General features: G+C 45.6%; 1 protein-coding gene and 1 long non-coding RNA gene across 6 annotated transcripts in view; one reads left to right on the forward strand and one right to left on the reverse strand.

The window, feature by feature from the left end:
• The window catches only part of LOC109029491 (uncharacterized), a 49,821-nt gene that overhangs the window by 21,696 nt on the left and 6,182 nt on the right, over positions 1-21,943 (reverse strand). For 2 of the 5 annotated variants that reach the window (XR_002008594.4, XR_008670757.2), the window contains one exon: positions 11,540-11,897. The exons of 1 other annotated variant lie outside the window; for it this stretch is intronic. This is a non-coding gene — a long non-coding RNA (uncharacterized lncRNA). Of the gene's footprint in view, positions 1-11,539; positions 11,898-17,475; positions 18,367-21,943 lie in introns of those variants that run through there. 2 more of the 5 variants (XR_010130517.1, XR_010130516.1) reach the window with 2 other exon arrangements.
• On the forward strand, positions 1,449-21,079 carry MEDAG (mesenteric estrogen dependent adipogenesis). The gene is made up of 5 exons (XM_004054337.5): positions 1,449-2,261; positions 12,891-13,000; positions 16,514-16,626; positions 17,061-17,346; positions 19,819-21,079. The coding sequence occupies exons 1-5, from the start codon at positions 1,984-1,986 to the stop codon at positions 19,941-19,943; spliced, it is 912 nt and encodes a 303-aa protein (XP_004054385.1). The 5' UTR covers positions 1,449-1,983; the 3' UTR covers positions 19,944-21,079.

The following is a 21,943-nucleotide window of genomic DNA, read 5'->3' on the forward strand; positions in this document are numbered from 1 at the left end:
AAAATTTCCCCCCTCCCCCAGATGGAACCATAGCATCTCTCTTTGCATAGAATGGTACAGAGTCTTCTCTCCCATCTCCTTATTGCTGCTGCTCCTTCCCCTGGGAGCTTCCCCTGTGTATTGGAAGTCTAGCCATGTGTCACCTCCTTTGAGCACCCTTCTTGGGGCAGAACCACTTATTTCTCATAGTGCTTAGTCCATACATCTATGGTAGCACTTATTGGATCCTTGTGTGTGTGTGTGTGTGTGTGTGTGACCTCAGAGCTTAAGATGGTCCCTGGTGCATAGTGATGACTCTGTCAATGTTTGGGACAAGAGTGAAGTTCTAAATAGGGCACAATGGATTTAACTGCTGGCACCAAATCCCACCCCTGTGAAAACAGCCCCAGCCTCTGAGTCCTATCTACAATCTCAGCCCACCCCAGACCCATTCTCTATGCAGGGATCCTCAAACCTCCCTTTGCAAGAAGATCTTCTGGATGCTTTTTTCACAGGTAGAGCATCCTTCCTGCTCCACAAAAGGTTGAGTGGGTAGTGATCAGTTCATGCTCAGTGAATTAGATTTGTTCAGAGAGGCCCAGAGATGGGGTAATGATCCCATGGGTAAAAGATCCATGTCTGGAGAAAGGATAGGTGTGCACCTAGAAGAAGAGAAGAGAGTGGGGCTCATTTATATTCTGAGATTTAAATGAGATATGGCGGGAGGACTCTTCATCCCATCTGATTAAACCTACGCAAGAGTTCATGTGGGGGCACACAAAGACTAACTAAGGATATTCTCTACGTTCTACTCAACTTTTGGGATGTAGCTTAGAATCCTAAATCACAGTACTACAGAAAGCCTCGAAACTAGGCTAGATTCTCCTCCCATCCCATCCAGGCTTCTCCGCAGCAGAAATAGGTGTTTAATTAAATGGAATAATATAGTTCTCCTTTCATACCTCAGGAGATCAATGAGCCCATAGCTAGCACTCACATATTTATGTACTGAAGAAATGAACATATTCTGGGGCTCAAGGAGATCACCACCTACTGGGGAGGCAGGGGAGAAGGGAGGATGCTAGGACCCTGCTATCCCCACTACACTGCACATTGCAGTCTAGGGTTCACCGTGCAGTAGAAAGAAGCAAAGCGATGAAACCCTCGTGGGATTCGTGAAGGCTTTATGGAAAAGCGATGTGATGATCAGTGGGATTTCTAGGGGGAAGGGATCCAGGGCCAGGAACCAGCTGAAGGAAAGGCTGAAAGGAGGGAAATGCAGGGTACGATCTGGATGGAGTTAAAATGGCAGAAAACTGAGGCTGAGTGAGAGGTCTGGTACTGAGGTGGGGATCGGAGTTCCAGCACTGGCCTTTGACAACCTCTGGGTCCCAGGTGGAATGGGTGGGGCGAGAGCCCTTGCCTTCTTCTCCAATCAACACAAGGGGTGTGGTGTCTTAGGCAAGGGTGGGTGCTGTGCGCCCTGCCGCCCACCATAGGCACGGCCTGGGAACCCGGGGAGGACTCTCCCCACCTCCAGCCTCCGGCAGTGTCCGCCAGGCAGGGCGGGGGCCAGCGCTGGTGTTGAGTAGCGGACCCCAGGGGGATGACTAAGCCTTGGCTGCGAGCAGACTCGAGCATGCCAAGTTATGAGACGATGATAACTCTGCCCCGAGCCTCTGGGGTCGTGGCCGTGGGCCGGCAGGGGCGAGGCGGGCGTCCGGAGGGCGGATAAAAGGGGCCGCGCTGCGCCGGGGCCGCTTTCTCCGCGCGGTGCCTGCAGGGCTCCCAGCGAGTGGCAGCTTGGGAGGGGCCGCCCGGGCGGTCAGACTGGCACCTGAGCGGCCACCGCGTCCCGGCCAGGCAGGCAGACCGACCCCCTCCTCACCTTGCGCGCGTCTGACGCAGGCAGGGCGCCCGGCCCCTCCTGGGGACCATCAGGTGCCGGCTGGGGGCTGTAGGCACCGGACGGAAGCAGGCGGTGTGAGGACCGACGACGCGGGCATGGCGGGGGCGGCCTGCGAGCCGGTGGCCAGGCCGAGCCTGACCTCCATCTCGTCTGGGGAGCTTCGCAGCCTGTGGACCTGCGACTGCGAGCTGGCCCTGCTGCCGTTGGCTCAGCTGCTGCGCCTGCAGCCCGGTGCCTTCCAGCTGCGCGGCGACCAGCTCGTGGTGGCCGGGCCCGGGGAGCCGGCGGCGGCGCGGGGGGGCTTCAACGTCTTCGGTGACGGCCTCGTGCGCCTCGACGGGCAGCTCTACCGCCTCAGCAGCTACATCAAGAGGTGGGTGGCCTCGCCGTGCGCCCCGGCCCGTCCCCTGGTACCCGCAGACTCCTCCACCCGGCTGCGGTCTCTGGGAGCCTGGGCTGTCCTCGCTGCCTTCGACACCGCGTGGCCCCTTGCTCCGTGCGCTTCTAAACTTTCCTTCTGCTTCTATCACCCGGAGCCTGCACGCACGCCCTGGTTCTTCTGCCTCTTGCACTGACATTTTGCAGCTGCTGCTTGAAACCGCCCAGAAGGGCATCAGGACTGGGCGCGAGGGGGAGGGCAGGGGCCCCCAGCCAGAGCTCATGACTGGCGGATGCTTCTCCCATTCTGGCTCCTTAACTGGGTCAGATGAGCTCAAATTGGGAGCACACCCTTTAGGGGCTGTCTGCAGCTCTGCAAGACTCACATCGTGGCTTTGGAGCATGGGTGGCGGTGAGGAGCAGGGGGCATGCACCATTCTGATCACTGCCAGCCCTTTCCAGTGAGGAGACCGAGTGGAGAAGCATGCAAAAGCTCAAAGTTTCCCATCTCTGGCCTCCCTTCGTGTTTCAAAAGTAAACAAATAAACCTCAGCTGAGAAGGGAACAAAGCCCCTGGAAGTCCAGCCCGGGGCCACGTGGGCTGTGGAAGGCACAGATAAGTTCTGGGGAAATAAGTGCGAAACCTGAGGGCCTTAATGGGAAGGAGGCCCCCAGGATGCTTGGCTGTTGTGGCCAGAGTGCCCCCAAGCTCTTCTTGGCAGACCGGCAGGATGTGGCCCAGCCATCTGAAGCAGGCTTTGGTGCCACGGGGTAAAGGAGGACACTTCAGGCCTGATTCCACATGGCCTCAGGCCTCCAGAGTTCACTCTTGGCAAGGGCCTGGAGTGCAAAGCCCTGTTATATTTGTGCTGAGAGGGCCAAGTGCCTGAAGAGGCAAGCATGGTCTAGAGTTTGACTCAGAAATGAATAAGATAGCCAGCTTTTGAGACACAGCGCCTTTGCTACTGGGAAAGACAGCGTGCTGTGGCACCCTGTGGGTAGGAGGGAGCCAAGAGAGGCAAGCAAACAAAATGAGATATTGAACGTGCAGTCTTCAAAACTCCTGGAGAAAAAACCTTGCTTTTCCAAAGATAGTGAGGGCTCTGAATGCCTGAAGAACCATTCCCCAGCAAGAATTTCTCCCTTTCTTAGTGAAATGAAAATTCCAATTCCAAACCATAAGCGGAGGACTGTGGGAGGAACTGAGTCAGATGTGTGCAGATTTAAAAAGAAGATACCCATTGTATTTGAGAGCAGGGTATGAAAAATAAAAATGTCCAGAATGAACTGAAGCCTTAAGTTAGGCTTTTGACAGAACCAGTTCTCCTAATTGTAGCAAACAGTGCTGCAGAATCTGAATGATTTTGAAGTCTGTCATCTAACTTTTGCTTTGAACACCTCCTACACAAAAGAAAATTAAACAACAGTGATTCCCCTGACAGCTTTGAATCTAGAATAAACAACTGGGCCACATTGACCAGGTAACACAGACCAGGGTGCAAATACAAACCAACAAATAATAGGCTATCATTGTATAAGCAATACTGTGAGGGCTTTTGTACCTGGGAAATAGCAAGGAGCCTCCGAAAATAATTTGGGTGATGGAAGGAGCTATCTATTGTCCTCAGGCAGGGAAGGAGGCTTTTATAACTGAGTGTGCAGTCCTGAAGGATGGCCAGGAGGGAATCTGGTCTAAATGGAGACAGCCTTCCAGGCAGAGGGGGAGGACTGGATCGTGGGCAGCAGTGAGAGGTTCTGCCCTCGTGAATCAGGAGGTGGGAGGTATGCCGAAGCCAGAACTCAGATATCTAAAGCTTCGCTCCTCTGAGCTGCCAAATTTGCCCAGTTGTTTTTGGCTTTAGAGATAGCATACAACCTCCCTCCCTCCCCTCCCTCCCTCCCCACTTCCTTCCCTCTCTCCCTCCCTCCCTCCCTTCCTTCCTTCCTTCTTTTTGAAAAATAAGCTCTGGCCAGTTTTATTAAAGATTTGCATGATTTACTTTCACCAGTCTGTTCTGGCATGCTTCCAAAGATCTCAGGGCTGGGTGCAGTGCCTCATGCCTGTAATCCCAGCACTTTGGGAGGCTGAGGTGGGCGGATTGCTTGAGTCCAGGACTTTGAGGCCATCTTGGGCAACATAGTGAGACCTCCTGTCTACAAAAATTAGCTGGGCATAGTGACATGCACCTGTGGTCCCAGCTGCTCAGGAGGCCGAGGTGGGAGGTGGATGGCTTGAATCTTGGAGGTGGAGCTCGCAGTGAGCTGAGATGGTGCCACTGCACGCCAGCCTAGGCAACAGAGTGAGACCCTGTCTCAAAAAAAAAAAAAAAAAAAAAAACACCAAAAAAAAACCTCAGCATTCCCTGGATCAGTGACACCAGGGCGCACTTGCTATGGTATTTTCCACATGCTGTGCCCAATTTAATGTTATTACTGCTGGAGTGGTAGATGGCAGTTTTGAGAGTATGCGGCTTAGTTCTGTATTTCAGATTTCCTCGAGGCCAGGCAGTTGGTGGGGATGACCAGTTTCACTTTGCCTTGTCTATCATCTTCAGAGCCAGATTGCCCCAGCTTGTATTTTCCACCCTTCTTAATGGGTTGGAGCCTAGAGTGGATGGACTCCAGTGACTTTTCATCTTCTTTGCGGCCACCATATTCCGGCCTTGGATGTGGGATGGCCTCTAACCGAAAGCAGCCACCAAGATGGCTAGGGATCCCAAAAGGCACAATGGTTCTTAATCATTTTGGACCATAGAACTTTTGAGAATTCTATGTAGATTCCCCAGAAATGTAAATATATACCCAATTTTTGCTGACCATCCAGGATGTTCATGAGATACTTGGACCCAGGTTAAGAATCCTTGCTCTATTAATTAATTAGTTCTTTTTAACTCAACAAATATTTTTGGCATATGGGATAAGCCCCTGGTGTAATTAGAATTTCTTTCTGGGACCTCATAAGTATGTACTGTGGCTTTCATGAGGCCCTTTTCCAAGGAACCCCGAAAGGCTAAGAGCCACCGACCTTGACTTTCAGGTTATTCACTCGCTAAGAGAGCAACAGGAAGATTTTAGCAGCCCTACTTAGGTTCATTTTCTAATTCTTTAACATTGTTTCTAAGTACATACCTACTAAGTAAACTAAAGAAATCCAGCGTAGTGGGAAGGTTTAGTGATGACCACCAGCTCTAAAGCTCCTTCAAAAACCTACTTTAAAAATATTTGTCCTATTTTGTAGGATTTATGGCAAGATCTTTATTTTTATTTTTTTCTTTCAAGATCAGGATTTTCGCCCATGTTGTAAACACAATGTGCTCAGGACACGAGATGTGGGTAATGGTCATTCAGGGAGCCATTCATTCAATACTTAAAAGTCAAAATTACCATTAACTATGACACACACACACACACACACACACACACACACACACACACACACACACACGTTTTTTCCTATAAAGCAGACTCTTGGTGAAGTATAATGGCAAACGTTTGGCAAAGAAGACCTGGAGTCCCTTCTTTTTGGTGCTCCCCTAGCATGAAAGAGGCTGCCTGGGGAATAAAAATAAATACAATAGAAATGGTGGCTACTAACATTTACTCGAATGATGCAAAGTATTTCACAGCTACTATCACATAAAAGTTTACAAAGTTCGCATTACTGCTGTTTCTCCTTTTTACAGATGTAAGCATTAGGACTCAGAGCTTAAGTAATTTACCTAGGTAAGATGCTGCTAAGTGGGAGAACCAGGAGAATCTATGCTTTCAGCAAATTACTTTGAACCTGAAATAATCTTGCTTTCTCACTCATTTCCTGAATCTACAAATAAATAACTGGAATTATGTCAGCTAGTGCACATTTTGTACAATCAGCCTACGAAAGGAAGTAAGTGCAGTGATTTTAAAGAAGCCACTAAAAGCAGAGCTGTGACCTGCTCCTGGATGGGTGACAGTCACACCTACTCAGGGCGGAGAATGCAGGTGAGGTGAAGTGGCACTCATAGGGGTAAAATGAGGACAGTCTGGCTGGAACACACTTGGAAGTTTACTGGGGGAAGCCTCACCTCCATCCCGCAGTGGGAAGTGCTGGACTCTGTCTGCTGGCCCAGGCCCAGTTCTCAGAAGAGTTTCCAACTTGAGGCTGGGAGGTTGGAAGATGTGGTCTTAGATGTAGCAACCTGCTTAGGACAGCAGCCCCTTAGCAGGACACATAGTGATGTTGGTGGAATAATAACCATCCATGCATTGAGCTGTGAGATTTTTAGGAGAGTCAGTCTAGAGGAAGGGCTCTGCTCTTTGCGAGCTGAATGACCTTGGGAAATTTACTTACTGTCCATGGGACTCCATTTCCTCAACTATAAAGTGGGAATAGTAATAATACCATTAAGCAGCACCAGAAGCCAAGAGCTTTACACACATTATTTAATCTCTTAGCCACTCATGGGGTGCCTTTTTTTAGCCAGATTCTACAGGTGAGGAAAATGAATGTCTGCAAGGTTAAAACACTAGCTGAGGTCACAGAGACAGAAATCACACTCAGATCTGATGAGTCTACAGCAATGTGCCACCTGGCCATCTTTCCTGCTTGCCTTCTTCAGAGCCAGGCTCTGGACTTGCAGCCACACTTGGGTCTCCTTTCTACTCTCAGCCCCCCTGGTCCTTGCCACCTACCTGCCTGCCTGCCTGCGTGCAGCCACCCCATAGTCCCCATGGATGGGCTAGGCTGTGACTCTTCCTGGGGTGCTCCCTGCCCCTGCTCTTGTCCAACCCTTGTGGGCTGTTTGGCGTGACAGGACAATATCTCTCCTACTACCCATCTCACCCCAGTACGTGGCTCTAACCCCAGGCCCCTCCTGACTTGCTCCCCTTGGCTTAACTGACTAGGAGAGAACCTAGTGGAGCCTGGACACATGAATACAGAGAACTATGCATTTCTCTGGCATTGGTATGTTTGAATGATTTACCAGTTTGCAAGCCTATGAATAGCAGGGACCATGTCTTAGACCAGTGCTTCTCAAACTTTAAATAAGCATGCAAGTCTCCTGGAGACCTTGTTAAAACACATTCTGATTTATTATGGGGGGAGCCCCGGATTTTTCATCATGCCAGGTGATTCCAGTGCTGTTAGTCCAAGGATCACACTTTGAGCAAGAAGGTTACACATTCATCATTTCATACCAAAATGGTGTATTTTCTCATCTGTCTCCCTAGGAGACTATATGCTTCTTAAAAGCAAGGCTGTTTCCTTTCTCATCTCTGTGTCCCCAGTGCCCAGCACACAGTAGGTACTCAGTAATCGTTCCTTTCATGCATAAATGAATGAATCATTCTCTGCCCCATCAGAGTTTCACACACACTAAGTGTCAATAATTCCTTAAGGAATGAATGCATGAACATGTGTACCCTTGAATAATGTCTGTGTGAGCCACACACATTAGAGTGAGAAGTGTAAAAATTTTGCTTTATTTCAGTAGAACTAGGGCAGAAGGCAGAGGGAAGAAGGGAAAAGAGATTAGGGCGAGACTCTGTGTAAGGCGATCAAGCTAACACTGGAAAGTCATGGCAGGGGCAGCCTGCTTCCCCCAAGAGTAAAATGGCTCTGCAAGCTTTTGCTTAGTGTCACAGCAAAGAATTATGATGGTGGCAAGCAGTTCCTGGGCCTCCTACACAGACTATTGCACTGTGTGTTCTTTTTCTCTGCTCAACTGTCCATATTTTTTTTAATGAACACACACACACACACACACACACACACACACACACACACACCCCACCCTTTGATGGAGGCCATGGAGGATTTGAATTCCTATTTGTCATTGAGCAGAAATTGTTAGAGCCAAGGGAAATTTGGGGCAGCTTTGAAAGTTGGGTGTCTTAGAGGTGGGCCATCTTTCAGTGGCTCCTGATTTGCTAGAAGCAAAACACAATGCTCTTTTTTGGTCCTCCTTTTCAGATGTTGCTGTCATTAAGCTGTTCCCTTTAGCCTCCTAAACTGAAAAAATGAGGAAAGAAATTGGAACAAGGAAGGAGCAACTCTTGCTCATTTATCAGATGCTGATATTTTCCTCATTTCCTGGAAACTCAAATGAACACAGCCCTGGTTGGGAGTCAGAAGTTTACAGAACTCCATCCTATGGGTTTGCCAAGTTGGCCGGGATTAGAGATACTCATGATGTTTATCAAGCATCTACTATGGGTTCAAATTCATATGTTTACATTGCACGTACTGCATTTACTCATCATGAGGGAAAAAATACTGTTATGCCCTTTCCACAGATGAGCGAACAGGTGCAGACAGGTTAAAGAAGTCCCTCAAGGTCATAGTGAGTTGTGGCTCTGGAATTGAGTTCACATAGCCAGCAAATCAGGACATGAATTAGATCTTATTTTGAAATACTGTGTTTCCCATTACATTGTCCTGCTGGGGTTTTTTGTTTGGCTGGTTGCTTTGGGTTGTTTGTTGAGATAGGGTCTTGCTCTGTCGCCCAGGCTGGAGTGCAGTGGTGCAGTCATAACTCACTGCAGCCTGGAATTCCTGGACTCCAGCAATCCTCCCGCCTCAGCCTCCTGAGTTGCTAGGAGTATAGGCATGCACCACCACACCTGGCTAATTTTAAAAATTTGTTGTAGAGGCAAGGTTTTCCTAGGCTGGTCTGGAACTGTGTTGCCCAGGCTGGTCTACAACTCCTTGCCTCAAGCAGTCCTCCTGTCTTGACCTCCCAAAGTGCTGGGATTACAGATGTGAGTCACCACGCCCGGCCTTGTCCTGCCTTTTAATCTTTGGATTGAAGCCAAGCTTAGAAACTTTCACCCCAGAAGCATTTTGGGGCCAGGGTAAAGCAATGAAGAAATGAGATTTTAAAGAAACTGTCTATCTTAAAGTGTTTGCTTTTCATTCCTAATGATAATAATTTCATCAACTATGATAAATATTCAATATGTAGAAGCAATATTTGCATTAGTAATTCTGAAATATCTATGATTAAAGGCCGGGTGTGATGGCTCACACCTGTAATCCCAGCACTTTGGGAGGCTGAGGCAGGCAGATCATTTGAGGTCAGGAGTTCGAGACCAGCCTGGCCAATGTGGTGAAACCCTTGTCTCTACTAAAAATACAAAAATTAGCTGGGCATGGTGGTGCAAGCATGTAATCCCAGCTACTTGGGAAGCTAAGGCAGTAGAATTGCTTGAACATGGGAGACAGAGGTTGCAGTGAGCCAAGACTGTGCCAGTGCATTACAGCCTGGATGAAAGAGTGAGACTCCATCTCAAAAAACAAACAAACGAACACACAAACAAAGAAGATCAAATAACTAGTCCGTAATATAATCTAGTAAGGATAGTCTTAAACTAAAACCAGTGATTACATGTCAGAAACTTAAATATCTGTGTACCTTAACAACTAAATTCTCCGATCTTATCGTGTTTTAGTGAATGCTCACATTTATTTATTTCAATGGAATTTCAAGGTGTTTAACAATTGGACCATAACTGGGAGGCTGGGGATGGAGGAATTAATGAGGTATTTCTTATCTGTGGCCTGGTTAGAGATAGGGAGCTTATTAAGTAGGGATCTCGGCACAATCTCTTTTCTGTAAGTTCTGGCATCAGAGGTCTTCTATAAGCAGTGTTTTTACACATCTGTGGTACAGTGATAACTGGCATGCACTGTGATGAGGTTTACAGCCTGTTAAGGAGCTGAAATTCAAGTACCCCTGAATCATCAAAGGCAGATTAAATTATGTTGCATGTAGTTTTATTATCCAAGGTGTTTTATGAAATTCAGGCTCGAAAATGGATAGCTTATGTGTAGGTCATACATTACGCTCAACATGTGGCTATCCAGCAGGCTTCCTTCTGTGACCATGCCAAATACCTGCTCTTTGAGCCCAGTAGCATTCAAAAAAGCCTTCCACCAAATTCCAGGGAAAACTGATTATTCTCTGAACCAGAGATCATTTGTAAGTTGAGATTTTTATCTGTGGGATCACTGACCCATTGGATGTCAATCAATTTTGTACACAGAGGGACATACTGCACTAGCATTTGTGTCATCAGAAAAGGCATCAAAACTTTAGATTTCTGGGTGCATTGTACACAAATGCCATGCGCTTTCCATTAAGAATGACAATCAGACTCCAGATATTGAAAGAATAGAGGAATCTCCCCGAGGAATATAGTAAAGGAGCTGAAATGACCATGACTGAACTCCATGTAAACAGGGTGGTAGGATAACGGGAAACCTGCCTCGAATGGGTCATAGGTGGAGCCTGCCCCCCGACTCCCCCCACATCACTCATCTATTTTTTTATGTTTATGTTAACCAGACTTGCCGTTTCCTTCCTCTTTTGCTACAGGAGGTTTCTTTCTCTTTTCTCCCTCTGTATCCTCACCCCCCATGTAACCACAGACTTCACCTTCTCTTCACCCCCTTCCCAAGCCACTCTTACCTGCCTAATGATGATTTCAGCAACTATGATAAATATTCAATATGTAGAAGCAATATTTGCATAGTAATTCTGAAATATCTATGATATTTGTGCTGGGTGTTTGGCCGCTGAATAGATGGATGGCAAGAGGGATGGGCGAGCACAGGGGCACCCTGCACTGCCTCCGTCCACTGTCCCCTTTCTAGACTCTGAGCCCCTCCAGCACAAGAAGGCAATGAGACACATGTAAATGCTCACCTGGTGCCCGGCTCATCAGCAGGACTCAATGAAGTTACTGAGTGAATGAATGAATGAGCCCAGCAAATGGTGGTTTTCTTTTTCCTGCCTTCTCCTTTGCTTTCTTTCTCTAGTAACTTTTGGCAGTTGGTCAACTGGGATAAAAAAGGGCAGGAAAATTCTCTCCCAGCTGATGTGCAACACCAGCACCACTCCCCTCAGTCTCCTGAGGTTCCCCCATCTCACCCCCTTTCTCCTGTTCTGCCCAGGTGAGGATGAGGGCAGGGGAGGGGTGAAGGAAGAACCATACCAAAGCCACGTGTGGGTCTGCATTCTCTTACCTGGCCATCCATTCCCTTGTAACACCCCAGCGCCCCACCCCAGCGCCCCTCCTCCATTCCCATCGTCCTCTCCTCTACTCCTGCCATCCTCACCCACTCCATGAGCATCAACATCCACACCCACCTTTTTCTTCTCTGGAACACTGCAGCCCCATGTTCCCCTCCCTACCCCAGGAACAGCTCCCAAGCAGCCCCCACTACAGATGTGGTGGGAGGTGGAGACTGCTTTAAAAGCTTGGTGAAATAGAAGACAGGAAGCATTTTAGAGGCTCCATCAGGGGTCAGGTTTTAAATGCTCTCAAAATCAGGTCTGACAATCCCAGCAGAAAGATAATGACATAGATTTCTAAGAAACCAAGCTGGGAGACAGCCGAGCAGAAGCCGTGTTTTCCTGCCTCAGGGTAGATATTCTCTCGCAGGCTCTTGACACATGCCCCGGTCACTGTCTTGTGTGCTGGCCCCTCCGAGGGGTGGTGGGAAGTGGACGCAGGCGAGGGATGCCTAGAGTACTGTGGCCACCACTCCCTGCAGCGGCTGTTTTCTCGCCAAGGCTGTGATTTTCATGTCAGGCACTGGAAGGACAATCAGCCAGAAAGAATTGCTTGGAGCTGTCTCTGCTGATGACTAGATATAAGAAACAAACATGCTGTGGTGTAGCAAAAGGCAGCCCGCGCGCTCAGCTCAGCCAGCCATTCGCTCCGTGCAGATGCTCGCAGCTGTGTCAATGGGGAACCAGCTCTGTGTTTCAGAGAGACTGCGGCAGACGCATCCTTCAGTCTGCTGGGGGCCATTCAGCCTGCCTATGTCCACATGGCATCTGAGCTTGGGTTTAGTTAGAAAATTAACTAGCTTCTTGAAGGAAGCTAATCTGCACTTGGACCTTTTTATGAACAATGCAGACAGGGATGTAGCTAGGCTGCTTGGAAGATGTGAAGGGCAGGGAAGAAAGCTAACATGCTGGATGACAGAGTCAGGATTCAGAAAGATCTTCCTAAATGAGAATAATGAAAACCAAAAAGGCTAAATTTAACAAGGATGTAGCGAAAAGTCCAACATCAGTTGTTTTAGTTTTTTAATTACACAAGTTCAGCGTAGGGGAGATGTGAACTAGTAATAGTTCATATGAATATTGGTTGATTCTGTAATCTATGGAGGGGGCTGGTTTATCTTGGGATTAGTGGGGAAGTGGGGAGAAGGAAAGGAAAATTCAAGACCCACAAGTTAAACAGGATGACTCCACTGGAGAAAATTCAGCTAATTCTACTATTATGTTGAATTCATTATCAGTTCAGAGGGACTTAGAACTCTTATAGCTTCAAATGAACGCTTTTAGCCCAAATGACAGATGATACTGGTGATCATCTGGTAAAGTCTGAGAGCCAAGTGTTGATGCCAGGACACCCCCAGGGCCAAGGCTGCCTGTGGGCTGCACGCTAATCCTTCAGCCAATCAGCCATGACCAGAAAGATTCATTTATATGGTGACCTCTGTAAGGATGCATTTCAAGGAACTTCCCTCCAAGGTCTGTGGCTGTGGCAGATACCTGTCCAGTACATCCCCTTCCTAATTTAGATGAAAGGGTATGTTACATTTGCAATGATCTCTGCTTTTTCATAGGTATGTGGAACTGACCAACTACTGTGATTATAAAGACTACAGGGAAACTATATTGAGCAAACCAATGTTGTTCTTTATTAATATACAGACCAAAAAAGACACCTCAAAAGGTAAGTATCTATATTAGTCCATTCTCACACTGCTATAAAGAAATACCTAAAGCTGGGTAATTTATAAAGAAAAGAGGTTTAATTGGCTCGCGGTTCTGCAGGCTATACAGGCTTCTGCTTCTGGGGAGGCCTCAGGAAACTTAAACTTACAATCATGGTGAAAGGCGAAGGGAAAGCAGGCACGTCTTACATGGAGCAGGAGGAAGAGAGTGGAAGGGGAGGTGCTACACACTCTTAAACAATCAGATCCAGCAAGAACTCACCCACTATCATGAGAACAGCAAGGGGAAAATTCACCCCCATGATCCAGTCATCTCTCACCAGGCCCCTCCTCCAACATTGGGTATTACAGTTTGACATGAGATTTGGGCAGGGACACAAATCCAAACCATATCAGTATCTAAACAGTTTTGGTTTGGTCCTTGCTGGGACCAAACTGGGCTGAGGTGTGGACTGATGAGCAGGGCAGAAATCAGCTTGTGACAAGGTAGACAGCAAGGAGCCTGGTGTGTGAGGCCACCTGAAACACAGCACAGGCCTGCAGAACAAACCCCTCAATGATCCTAGGGCAGAAGCCACCTGTCTGGGAGCTTCTTTTCTACTTCCTGCCTAGGCGGGAAGTGATCTGACATTCTGAGCCTTTGGAGGTTGCAGAAATGACTAGAGTGATGAGGATGATATGTAACATGCTCTACCACGTATCAAACACCTACTACGTCTAAGAAGTGCTCTAATGTAATGGATCACCACAACAACTTTGTAGGGCTTATCAATTCAGGACGTTGTGAACGTGAACATCATTACTATCAATAATTATTCTGGGAAGAAGGTATAAACTGACCCAGGCAAACTAGGATGCGTAATTATCCCACTTAGGAGGTGCTTACACTATTCCCATTTTATAGATGAGGAAACTAAGAAAATAAATAGCAGTTGTGGATGCTTTTCTGTTTCATGCCATGATGTAGGAATGTCATGTTTAGACACATCTCTTTGTTGTTTCTTCCAAGAAATCAGATTAGCTGGTAGCAACTATATTAAACCAAATTTCAGTATGAAAATGTCTCCATTTTGCCTTCCTCCTCCTGCTCAGAATGATATGTGGGGGAAGTCATGGGCATAACGTTCTGTAATAGAAGTAGAATTTCTTAAACTTGCTTCTAACTAACATTCTTAAAATGAGTCCAAGGAAATAAGAAATGATCTACGAATTTCAAATAGATTTCCCCAAACATTCACTCTCATTCAGATTTGTGGAGCTCTCTCTGCTCATTTGACAATAAAAAGTCATGATGTTCTTTCTGCAGGAGAGGCCAGGAACAGAATGCCCAGTAACAAGAAGTGCTCGTTAGAACATCTGAAGCCCATGTGTTCTTTGGCTTGATTATAACCAGAAAGCCAGATAGTTCTTTAGGAATGTAATTCACAGCTGTATCAAGTACACCTCCTGCGTCGATCACTCAGGAGGAATCTAAAAAAAGAGTAAGAGTCCTCTTCATTTTAACATTTAAATGAAAGTATAGGTAGTGGTACGAGGAGGAATTTGTAGGTAGCCTACAGAGTGTATGAAGTTGTCGAACAACTATTATGGAAGGAGGCACGTGTCTGAGGCATGCTATAATGTGATGAATTGCCACAACAGAAATCCAGAAACCCAGTACTAGTTAATTGTGATAAAAGCCATAAAATGAAGAGGCTGTATGACACAAAGCTTAAGATGGTCAATTTTAAATTGCAAAATTATGATTAAGGCAATATGTCTAGTCTTGCTGTTATTCTAAACTGCACTTTTGTGCAAATCAGAAAAAGCCACCATTTCCTCAAGACGATTACTAATGCTTCCCACAAGTTTGTCATAATATAAAAATAATGTCTGTAAATGTGAATGACAGCCTCTAGAGTTAGGCAGTGTACAACCTGCCCCATCAGCACAACTGTGGAGTGTGGTGGCCATGAGTATATAATGAGCCCAGAGGTGTTGGTTTGGTTTACATGAGATTTAATTGAAGGTATCAAGGAGTTTGCTTGCTTTGTTTATCTATTGTCTTAAAGAGGATATAAGGCAGCTTATATCTAAAGTGCCCAAAAAATAATTTTGGAGAAAGAAAAACATGGGTAAGAAAAACAAGATGAATAAGGTTAGTTTAAAATGCCTTCCTCGAGGACGTAAACACTTGCTGTTGGTGGACCGAAGGTTTGTCTCTGAGATATCTCAAAGTCAGTGTAAAACACTGAGTTCTAAAAATCACACAGTGGCTGGTCCCTGGCTGTTAAATGGAGGAGAACACAGGTATCTATGTGTCTCCTTAGACCAAGGACTGAGTAATTAGGGCCGTGGAGCTTGATGCTGGGGACTGGAAAAGTTAAGAGGTTGCTGGTTAATACCATTTTTTATTTCCTAATGAGTAAACAACCTTCTTTTGGCTTAAATCATGCAGAATTGGACATGAGGGGTTACCAAACCAAACTAATCAATCAACACCAAAAAAATCTGTCTGCCAGGACAGACACGTGGTATTATTTAAACAATGAGAAGGAGATGTTTTCCCACTTGGGATTGTGTTAGAGGTAGCGGCAGGGAGAAGAATCAACCTCTGGTTGCCTTGGTCCATAGAACCCTAGACTAGCCATGTGTCAGAAGCATGTCTGGTCCCTGGAGAAGCTGGGGAGAGCTGGGCATGGGGTAGGGGTAGGGGTGGAGGTGGAAAGCATGGAGCAGCCCTGTTTCCTGATCTTTGCAGATTTTCTTTTGCAAATAAGAAAGTTTCTGTAAGATACAAGTTGTGATTTGAATACCCAGCAAGTCATGGTGGCTTATGCCTATAATCCCAGCACTTTGGGAGGCCGTGGCTGGCAGATTGCGTGAGTTCAGGAGTTCAAGACCACCCTGGGCAACATAATGAAACCCTGTCTCTGCAAAAAAAAAAAACAACAAAAATTAGCCAGGCATGGTGGCGAATGCCTGTGGTCCCAGCAACTTTGAAGGCTGAGGCAGGAGGATCACTTGAGCCCAGGAGGTTGAGGCTGCAGTGAGCTTTGATTACACCACTGTACTCCAGCCTGGGTGACAGAAACTCTGTCTTAAAAAAATAAAAAAAAAAAAAAGAAGAAAAAATCCAGCACTGCAGGAACATGAAAACCGGCTATCTTGATCTTCCACTTTCCTTCCCCATACTAGATACATGCTGTGGAGGCACAGTTCTCATCTGTGATAATTATAGAGTGGAATTTTTGATTTCTGAGACTCCAGTTACAAACTGCAGCCTTGTGGGAGCCGATTGTCTAGCCTGCCTTTACAGCGACCCAGAACCTCCTTCAAATCTGCAAAATTCTCAGAAACACTTCTAGAAATCTGGCGAGGCTTTGTAGTGAGGTTGTGAGGGAGCAGAGAGGAAGGTTATAAATGAATAAAATCTTCAAAGGAGGTGGGAACCACTGCTATAGCAAATTATAAGAAGCATGCTTATGTCACATGGACACACTCGTTTCTGAATTCTGCTTGCTAATTTCTAGAAAGGACGTATGCGTTTCTTGTAAACACAAGGCACCCCAAGATAAGAAGACAGATAGAGCAAGGGATGGACATGGTCATCTCCTCAGTGATTGGAGAAAGTTACCGGCTTCAGGTAAGCCTAGCCTGTCTGAATCCGGGGCTGTCAACCACATGGAAGGAGCTTGTGCGTTTCATGCAGGAACTGAGGCCCTATTGCCCTGGCTTAGGCCAAGAGAATGGCCCTTAGAAAACAAAGTGCATTCAGACACTTTGTTCTCAAAGGTGGCATTATTGCTACCAATAAAATGAGTTTAGTTCTTAGCAACCTATTAGAAATGGGTAAGAATAAATGTAATTTTGGCCAAGCAGTTCAGAATTTTTAGATGGAATATGATGCAAATGCAAAGTTTTGTTAGAAAAAATAAAGACAACAGTTTAAAAATATGTGTGAGAGTGAAAGGGAAATAAGAGGTGTGATGTTTTGGATATTTAGGCGGTTGTTAGTTCTACAATGTCAACAGGATACTTATGTCCATTAAGTCAATGCAATGTTCCTCTCTCTTTCAGTTTGATTTTCAAGAGGCAGTGAAGAATTTCTTCCCCCCAGGAAATGAAGTGGTTAATGGAGAAAATTTAAGCTTTGCATATGAATTCAAAGCTGATGCATTATTTGATTTCTTCTATTGGTTTGGGCTCAGTAATTCCGTTGTAAAAGTAAATGGAAAAGTTCTGAATTTGTCAAGTACAAGTCCAGAAAAGAAGGAGACGATTAAGTTATTTCTGGAAAAAATGAGTGAGCCTTTAATCCGAAGGAGCAGTTTCTCTGACCGAAAGTTCAGTGTAACTTCCAGAGGTATGTTAAAAATTCCGAAGGATATGTGGAAGGTAGTTAAATAAAAGGGTAGAGTAAAATAATGGAAGAGAGTCAATTGATTCAAAAGGCAAGACCTATTAATGAAAGGGAAATAGATCACAAAATTCAGAAAGTAAGAAGTGGGGCATGTTTATTACCAAAAACAAATGCAGTGACTTTTCCTTTTGAGCCCCTTTAAGTCTTCTGACATGAGGATTACATTATGCAGTACACCCCAAAATAACTTTAAATATTATTATTAATTTAAATGAGTATTAATGATCATTTAAATATTATTGGCAATCATTTAAATCTTAGGAAAGACTGCTGCCTTCCAAATGTTCATATTCTGTACAACAGAATGTGAACAAAAATGATCAGTTGGGAGGAGTCTCTATATGGTCAAGATATCAGTCTTTTTTTTTTTTTTTTGAAACGGAGTTTCACTCCTGTTGCCCAGGCTGGAGTTCAGTGGTGTGATCTTGGCTCACTGCAACCTCAGCCTTTCGGGTTCAAGTGATTCTCCTGCCTCAGCCTCCCAAGTAGCTGGAATTCCAGGCGCACACCACCACGCCTGGCTAATTTTTGTAGTTTTAGTAGAGATGGGGTTTCACCATGTTGGCCAGGCTGGTCTGGAACTCCTGACCTTGTGATCTGCCTGCCTCAGCCTCCCAAAGTGCTGGGATTACAGGTGTGAGCCACCGGGCCCGGCCAAGATATCAATCTTTATAGTATTTGGAAGGGTTCTCCAGATTTGGACAGAGCACAAAAGAATAACTCTTGAGAAGGTTTCACTTAACACACTCTTGATGACATATGGCAAGTTCTTGATATTGACACCCGTGTGGCTGCAGGTGGCATGAATCATGCATGGCTTGTCTGGATCTGTCTTCTGCAGAGCCCATTGTCTCCGTCTTTTGCTAGTCTGGACTGGAGAGCAACTTCCCTGAGTCAGGACTCTTGCTGCTAATTGCAGAAAACCAGCAGTCTCTGTGAAGTTGTGGTGTTCTCAGAGTTCAGCTGTAAAATATAGAATCCTCATTAATTGTATTTACAGCCTGTGTTTTTTGCTTTGTTTTTTGTGTTTTTCATTTTTTGAGACGGACTCTCGCTCTGTCTCTCAGGCTGGAGTGCAATGGTGCCATCTCGGCTCACTGCAACCTCCTCCTCCTGGGCATAAACAATTCTCGTGTCTCAGCCTCCCAAGTAGCTGGGACTACAGGTGTGTGCCACCATACCCAGCTAATTTTTGTGTTTTTAGTAGAGACGGGTTTTCACCCTGTTGGCCAGGCTGGTCTCGAACTCCTGACCTCAAGTGATCCAACTGCCTCAGCCTCCCAAAATGCTGGAATTATGGGTGTGAGCCACCACGCCTGGCCACAGCCTGTGTTTCTTTCTTCAAATGTTTACAACAAAAATGCTTGCTACTAGCTATTTCTTATCCTAGAAGTGGTCTCTTTCTCTCTTCCTCCCTCCTTCCCTCCTTCCTCCTCTCTCTCTCTATCTCTTTCTCTTTCTCTCTGTGTGTTTTTCTCTCCTGTTCTTTCTCCATCTCTGTCTTCATTTCAGTCTCCATCTCTTCCATCTCCATTTCTGTCTCTGTCTGTTTCTCTCTCTTTCCCCTCTCTTTCTCTGTCTCTCTGTCTTTCTGTTCATCTCTTCCCATGTTATTTCAGCTTTCTCTGCCTGGGAGTTCCTCACAAAGATGTGTTTGTGCTCTGCTCTGTTGCAATCATGTGGAGGATTATACTCTGATCCTTTTGGAGGGGATGATTAACTGGCCCCTTTGCTGCAGTGCCATATGTGCCTGGGCCTTTCTCTGACACCCCTGAGTTCACCTATCAGCCCCAGCAGCCTGGGCAGGATTTTCCGGTTTCACCATGGCTCACCCTCTGTCCTGTGGGCTGCCCAGAGTGTCCACCCCATCTTTGGGACACTGAGGAACATTTGAAGTTAGGCAGTGCTTCCTTGAAAGTTTACTCTAAGCCGGCTCTGGGGCCACTTCAACTTCAGAGGAGTGTGGCAGGGTCCTTCCTGGAAGCTGTCATCATGCACTGCAGGACAGCACAGCCAAGATGCACCTCCTGCTTGTCACGCAGTCCAAACCTGGCACCCACGACAGGCAGAGCACGGGGCCACTAGGGTGCTAACCTGGGCCCATTCCCTGCAAAAACTGTTCTCTGTCCTCAGTAACTATTCCCAAAATGTAAGCCTTTTGCCCTCAAGTGTGAAAGAGTATATTAAGCTCATTGCAAGTTTACTCCAGCCTGCAAAAAAGCAAGTGACAATCTTGTCCCACTAATAAAGAAAAAGCAACACATTATTTCTGTTTAGCCTTTTGAATTTTTCTGAGGAAGCCAGGATTCTCTATTAATTATTAAAATAGTTAGGTTGCATGAATTTGAAAGGCACTGTTGGGTTTTTTTTCTTTCAGTGATGGTAATAATGCATGCTTTGTTTACTGTTTTTTAGGTTCAATAGATGATGTTTTTAACTGCAATCTGTCACCCAGATCATCTCTGACAGAGCCTCTTTTGGCAGAATTACCATTTCCGAGTGTTCTGGAATCTGAAGAGACACCCAACCAATTTATCTGATTGGACTGAACATTGTAGCAGTTGCTCCCGCACTCCAGGCCTGTGCTAGACTATAGGCTGGGGGGAGGGTAGGAGGTGGGAGGCAGATACTTCCACCTGCGTGTCAATCTCCGGCTCCTCCATGGCTTCTATGGAGGACTCCTCTCTTCTGCTTCTGTGGATGTGATGCCCTGGCAGGCCCAGGGCAGCTGATTCCCCTAAAGGTTATGATTACCAGGATGGAAAGGCCTTGGTCCCATGGCACTGGGTGGGGCTGGGGGATATTCTCTACTTTGAACACTTCTCCAAAGAGGCAGAAGGGCCACAGAGTTCTGCCACCCTGAACATTTTTCTCAGTTCCCTGGGAGTTTTTGTGGCAGCCTTTGTGGGAGTGGTCTGACTGGCTATTGACCCAGCATGCTTCATAAATCAGGGTTTGGCCCTCTGCTTGGAGCATCCAACCCCTTGAACTCAAACCTATCGAGCAAGGGGTTAAGAGTTCTGTTCTCTTTCCAACCTGGCTGGGCAAAAGCCTGTGCCATCTTTCACTGGGAGGCAAATATGTTTTTCATCCTGCCATATGACACCTATGAGAAACGTCCACAGTGAGGAGTAGCCAGGTTGCTAGGACAGTAACCCTGCCACACACTGCCCAAAATCGGAACTCCCTTGGCCTCCCTCTTAACTAAGTGACCCATGTAGAAGGAAGCCAGGAGATATGGTACCGAACAATGACAGGGGAAGGGTATTGGACACGGCAGTGTCCTCCTTATTGAAAACACATTATGTCAGTGGGAATTTTAAATAAGCTTTTAGCAAACCTAACACTAAAAGCAAAATAGAAGAAAGCTATACCATTACCATAATACATTTTTCATCTCATGGCTACAATGGAATTCTTGAAAAGGAAAAAAAAATCCTATCTACATATAAAAACCTGCATGAATGAATCACTACATATGCTTATAATGAGGAAGAGTTATGGGTCCTGAGTGTAATTTTTTATCCTTTCTTAAAAGGTTTCTGTATTATGCATTTTGATAACACTACTGATGATCCTTCCACTTATATTTGAAATGTTATGTACCACATTTGCACAATTAAAACTTTTCTTAGCATTCAACCTAGAATTGATTAAATTTATGACTGAGGCTTCATGTGAGCTTTCCATTGTGGTTTGTGGGTGTTGTATTTGCCTTGTAACTTACTGAATTACAATAAGAATTGTGGGTTTTCATAGCCACTTTCTCAAGAAGCGCCTTTTGAAGAACAAGGCTATGAAGTATTTGAAGAAAGGAAATAAAATTTGATACTGATCTTTCAGAAAAGAGAAGGGGAATGCTACTTAATAACAGAAGATGTTAAGCATTTATTATTACACTCAGTAAAAAATGAAGAGTATTAACAATAAGTTTTACACCAGTGCAAACAAACCTTAGGTGGATATCAAATATGAAATGCTTCCCAAAGGAAACAGAAAATCTATTCATAAAACTGACAAAGAAGATTTTTTTTTTTAAGTAGCGGAATTGAGAAAAACCATCAGTATCACCCCAGGAATGGACTAAAGATCTGGAAGGGTTCTTTCACCATTAAAACTTCTTTTCAGTCAACTCTGAATGAAACGCATTCACCCATTCCATATTTACTCAGCAAAGTTTTATTGATTGCCTATAAGAAATATACACTGTGCTAGTGTATTTTATTAGTAAATATCACAAAGAAGTTATATTGGGCAATCTTTAAAATTGATGAAAAGCCTAGGAACAGATCTTCCTGGGTAAAAGAGGCCTCACACTGAGTATAAATGTGCCCCAATGCTGATATTTTAACAGTTTAAGATCAATACAATCGTAGGACAACAATGACCTAAGCAAGTCATTCATTCATTAATTCATTTCGTCTTCATTCATTCAACACACATGCTTGAGTGTCTACTAGGTGCCATAGGCACATACCAGGTAGATGCTGGCATACAAAGGTGCCTAAACATGGCCCTTGCCTTCAAGGAGCTTCCACTC

Source organism: Gorilla gorilla, chromosome 14 (assembly GCF_029281585.2).
Source record: "Gorilla gorilla gorilla isolate KB3781 chromosome 14, NHGRI_mGorGor1-v2.1_pri, whole genome shotgun sequence".
Classification (NCBI taxonomy): domain Eukaryota; kingdom Metazoa; phylum Chordata; class Mammalia; order Primates; family Hominidae; genus Gorilla; species Gorilla gorilla.